This window comes from Choristoneura fumiferana, chromosome 16 (genome assembly GCF_025370935.1).
Source record: "Choristoneura fumiferana chromosome 16, NRCan_CFum_1, whole genome shotgun sequence".
Taxonomy (NCBI): Eukaryota; Metazoa; Arthropoda; class Insecta; order Lepidoptera; family Tortricidae; genus Choristoneura; species Choristoneura fumiferana.
Genome location: NC_133487.1, coordinates 14,062,619 through 14,067,750, shown reverse-complemented (window position 1 = coordinate 14,067,750; position 5,132 = coordinate 14,062,619). Strand labels below are relative to the sequence as shown.

The following is a 5,132-nucleotide window of genomic DNA, read 5'->3' as shown; positions in this document are numbered from 1 at the left end:
AAGCAAAAAACGGCAAAACAATCACGTTTACTGTATGGGAGCCCCCTTAAATATTTATTTTATTCTGTTTTAAGTATTTTTCGTTATAGCGACTACAGTAATACAAAATCTGTGAAAATTTCAAGTGTCTAACTATTACGTGACTCAAGTGATAGAGCCCTGTGACAGACTAATGGTCGGATAGACAGACCAACAGATAGACAGCCGGAGCCTCAGTAATAGTGTTCAGTAGCACACTTTGGGTACGGAACCCTAAAAAGCGTCTTGAGACATGACCTACAAAGTGATCTTATATAAAAGTTCTGTTTTAGCAAAGTCAGGTGCGGTTTCATATAAATTTACCCTTGCCTTTCATTCCATGTACCTTTACGGAGGTAGTTTAGCAAAAAGGATCCAAAGCACTGTTATGTTATTCTTAAAATTCGCTTTTATTCCTACTAAATCCAAAATAAAAAAATTAGTTGTTGAGGTTTGGATCCTTTTTCCTATACTGCGTCCACTTGAAATTCGGATATCACAATTTTTTTTTATCAACTTGAAGAATCATTTGCAGCTTATAACACATAACCACTCTGGCTATGTAAATATCGTGTAACAGAAATTGCCCATGATTAATATCAATAAAATAAACAGAATTAATATTTTTGTAGCTCTTCTCGTAATCTAACCAAAATATGTATTTAACGAAAAAAATATTTATTACTTACTAGAGATTTTTTCCTATACTGCGTCCACTTGAAATTTGGATATCACAATTTTTTTTTATCAACTTGAAGAATCATTTGCAGCTTATAAAACCACTCTGGCTATGTAAATATCGTGTAACAGAAATTGCCCATGATTAATATCAATAAAATAAACAGAATTAATATTTTTGTAGCTCTTCTCGTAATCTAACCAAAATATGTATTTAACGAAAAAAATATTTATTACTTACTAGAGATTTTTTGTCTAGTAGTCTGTCACAGGACTGATGAACGGTGGAGCAGACGAGTGCTTAAATGGAGACCATGGACGGAAAAACGTAGTGTAGGGCGTCCTGGGGCACGGATGATGAAAGAAATTACGGAACAACAGCACATTCCTGAGTTTCATGTGCAACGGTGTCTAATCAAAATATCATAACATAACTGTAAGCTAAATGACAAGAGACTGTTTATTTGCTATCGCTGCCAAAAAATTCTCTTATCAAGTAATCGGATTGTGTTTACTCTAAATTTCATAAAGAAATATATCAAACAGTGCGTAGGTTACGGTGAAGTGAACCGGCAATGTTTTCTGACTTAAAAAAACTAATATTAATAACGTGTGCATTTACAGTTGCAGCACAAAATGTTGAAAATTCAAAGTTGGTGACGATAAGCCAAGGATCTATACGAGGGTATAGAAATGCAGAGCATGATATTTATGAATTTTTCGGGATTCCATATGCAACAGCTCCAACTGGGATACAAAGATTTAAAGTAAGTATGCTTAATATTGATAAATAGGTAACAACTTCAACGACACTGATTAAAATTACGCATGTTTATGAACATTTCCATAAACTTGATGTCTGCGTAAATTGAAATTTAGGTTTCGTTATATTATTATAGTCTGTGGCACAAAGTTTGGCCCACTCTATATACAAAATAACCTATATTACTTTAGACATTTGAAGGCTACATTTTTTGCCGCTCAGTATTATTAATAAATAATATTTGTTCTCACGAATACGAAAATTCATTAAAATTAAATATTAAAGTTGTTAATGATAACATGTCTATTTCTATATTTCAGGCTCCTCTGCCACCTCCAACATGGACACAAATTCTAGAAGCAGTTGACAATGGGATAATTTGCCCACAAAACCCATCGTTCGGCTTTGTTCCTTTCAAACAGATGCAAGAGGATTGTTTAATAGCAAATATTCATGTGCCTAATACCGAAGAAACCAATCTTCCTGTTTTAGTCATGGTTCACGGCGGAGCATATGCTCTGGGATTTGGGCATATGTGGGCTCCAAGACGTATAGCGGGGACAAAAAAAGTTATCACAGTTTCGTTTAATTATCGCCTTGGAGCGCACGGTTTTCTATGCCTTGGTACTCCTGAAGCTCCTGGTAACGCAGGCATGAAAGACCAGGTTGCTTTGCTACGTTGGGTTCGAGATAATATTGCAAATTTTGGCGGAAACCCTAATGATGTTACTATATCTGGAAATAGCGCAGGATCCTCATCAGTAGAACTTTTAATGATAGCAAAACCAGCCCAAGGGCTATTTAATAAAGTTATACCTGAAAGTGGTAGTAATGTTGCATCATGGAGTGCTCATACAGATCCAATAAAATCAGCGAAAGAATATGCAAGGCTTTTGAATTTTGGTAACGTCGATGACCTAAACGCGTTGGAAGAATTTTACAAAACTCTACCCTACGATACTTTAAACTCTGCTTATGAAATTAACCAATATAATGGAAACCTCTACTTTTCTCCTTGCATAGAAAATAATTTAGGAGAAGAAATGTTCCTTGACGATTCCCCGGTAAACATTATAAAAAGTGAAAGATTCAGAAAAGTTCCGTTGCTGTACGGATTTACAGATATGGAAGGATTACTAAGAATAGGGCAGTATGATGATTGGTTCGATGCTATGAATGAACATTTTTCAGAATTCTTACCTGATGATTTGGAATTCGAAAATGAAGACGAAAAAGAAAGAGTTGCCCAGTCCGTTAAAGAATTTTATTTTGGCAGTAGTCGAGTGGGGATAAGAACCATATTTGGTTACATCTATTACTTCACAGATGCTATCTTTGCTTATCCCATGCTGAGGTCGGCTAAACTGCAAGTAGAAACAGGCCACGATTCGATTTATTTATACCATTTCACATTTTATAAACAATTTCCATCGGTACCGGGAGTACCTGATGCACTTACTAATAAACCTGGGGCTGATCATTGCGATCAGTCATATGCTGTGCTTGACCCAACCTTAGGCCCAGTTCCTGAGGAAAATTATACTGAAGAATATAGGCAACTGAGAGCAATAATGGTCGAATTTTGGGTTAACTTCATAACTACTGGGTAAAAACATCTTGTTCAAGCAACTTTACTATTCAAACTCGAATGTTTTTATGTAAAAAAAATAACATTCAATGTTATGACCGTGACTTTAGAGAAACTTCTTTTCATTTCAGGAAACCAGTTCCAGAAGGATCAACACTCCCAGCTTGGCCTGCTATCACGGCTAACAACACTCCACACATGCACATAGGGGACAATATTGAACTAAAGAACACGTCTCCTACACCAGATCGTTCTCGACTTTGGGATGACATCTATGACCGTCACTACCGTCAACCCGGACCCCCGAACCGAGACTCAGGCGCAACTACTATTTCTCATAACCTTTTTTATATTTTTGGCCTTTACGTTTGTAAATTCTTACTTGTAAACAGGTTATAGTATTATTTATTTATTTATTTTATTTTATTTATTTGGGGCATCAACAGCAATACAGTACTTTATAATAGGACTTAGGTACTAAACAGAAAGCCAATAACAGATGTCCACAGAAATACAGTTGGCGAATCATACTTAAACAGTTAACGTTGAAAAGTCAAGTAGACTCATAATAAACCGTTGAGTTTTTAAGTTGAGGAAGTGATAACTAGAAACTAGACTATGCCAATTAAAGACAAAGTGTTATGATTTTCTAGGTAACAGTTCTATGTTGCGCTTTTTGGTCTCGTATTGGTAATTTAATAAAAGCTAACATTACATTTTTACTTTACCAGTAGTCTGATAAAAAAAAAAAATTGATTCGTATGGGTCTGGTTTCGCCATCCACGAACTTTTCAGTATCTACACCATTCAAGCTATTATAAAACTCGAACGTAAAATGAAAGAAAGCAAGGTGTTAAGATTCTGGCTATCTTAATTAAGTCGTTTCGTTGTTCATTATCTTTCACAACTTGCACTTAGGGAGGTAAGATAAGAATCAATTCAGTAAATTTATAATAATGATTAGCGAATGCTTTTTTATCAGTTAAATCTTACCTATAGATATCAGCTTTAACGTCATTTACTTTATCCATATAGATTGTTATTTTGTGTACTTAAACAAACTCTTACTCATTTTGTTTATTTTTAATTTTTAATATTCTCACTTAAATAAATTATTTGAAGATTTATTTTCTTTGGTCTATTTCTATTTTTTTCTTTGCCAATGTAATTTTCCCAGAAAAGGGGAATAGTGTCAAGTAGAAATCGAAACCTAGTAGGTAGGTACTTGAAGAAATTCTTAGTTCATGTGATCAAAAAATCCGACCTTTTAAAAGTTTAGATAACTTTTTTGTTAAGTGCTTAAAATTATATAACTTTATTTTTAGTAATACCTACCTATACACTTTTTCTGTTTTTCTTTTTTTAATTATCTGTAGTTTTTTTGTAAAACGAACGATAAAGTCTTTTATTAAATATTTTCAATAAATAAAACGCACTGTATAACATGATATCATTGTGAATGAATTCTATTGAATTTCGATAAGCTATATTTTCATACTTATCATGGAATATAAATTCAGATAATCGCCTTTTAAATATTATAATTATGTAATACCTACTGATGTAGGTACTGAGTAGAAAATGATTAAGCTTTCTAAAATAACTACAGAAAAGACCTGAGTGATGATCAGTAATGACCCGGTACAGGTCTCAGGAGTCCTAAGGATGCAGGTAGTGCAGAACCGTTTATTGTGGTGTTCTTTGAGGGAGTCCTATGTGGAACTTCAGGTTGGCGATGTTGATAGTCAATGACGAATAATAATATAATAATCACTTCATCAATACTGATAAAATTACGTATACTCATATAACGATCGCTTACCATTTTAATACTTTGAAATTTGCCAAAGTAGACAAAACTTAATTTTACTACAGCAAATTTGTCACTTAAATGACGAATCCATACTTATACCACCTTATGCTTATAATATTATAATTGCGAAAGTATGTATGTGTGTTTGTATGTCTGTCCATCTTTCACGTCGAAACGGAGCAACAGATCAACGTGATTTTTGGCATAGAGATAGTTTATGGGCCAGAGAGTGACGTAGGCTACTTTTTACCCCGGAAAATGCACAGTTCCCG

The 5,132-nt window shown here is 34.1% G+C and overlaps 1 protein-coding gene across 1 annotated transcript; it reads left to right on the top strand.

Moving 5' to 3' along the window:
- The first annotated feature begins 1,250 nt into the window (after positions 1-1,250).
- On the top strand, positions 1,251-4,395 carry LOC141436256 (para-nitrobenzyl esterase-like). Its single transcript, XM_074099159.1, has 3 exons — positions 1,251-1,463; positions 1,780-3,065; positions 3,179-4,395. Exons 1-3 carry the CDS (start codon positions 1,272-1,274, stop codon positions 3,444-3,446), a joined length of 1,746 nt encoding a protein of 581 aa, XP_073955260.1. The 5' UTR covers positions 1,251-1,271; the 3' UTR covers positions 3,447-4,395.
- The last annotated feature ends 737 nt before the right edge of the window (positions 4,396-5,132 follow it).

Excerpts from the sequence above, each read along its gene's own strand:
- LOC141436256 (XM_074099159.1), top strand. The coding sequence starts at position 1,272 with ATGTTTTCTGACTTAAAAAAACTAATATTAATAACGTGTGCATTTACA. Across the intron at positions 1,464-1,779 it reads CTGGGATACAAAGATTTAAA|GCTCCTCTGCCACCTCCAAC; the intron begins GTAAGTATGCTT and ends TCTATATTTCAG. Across the intron at positions 3,066-3,178 it reads GTTAACTTCATAACTACTGG|GAAACCAGTTCCAGAAGGAT; the intron begins GTAAAAACATCT and ends TTTTCATTTCAG.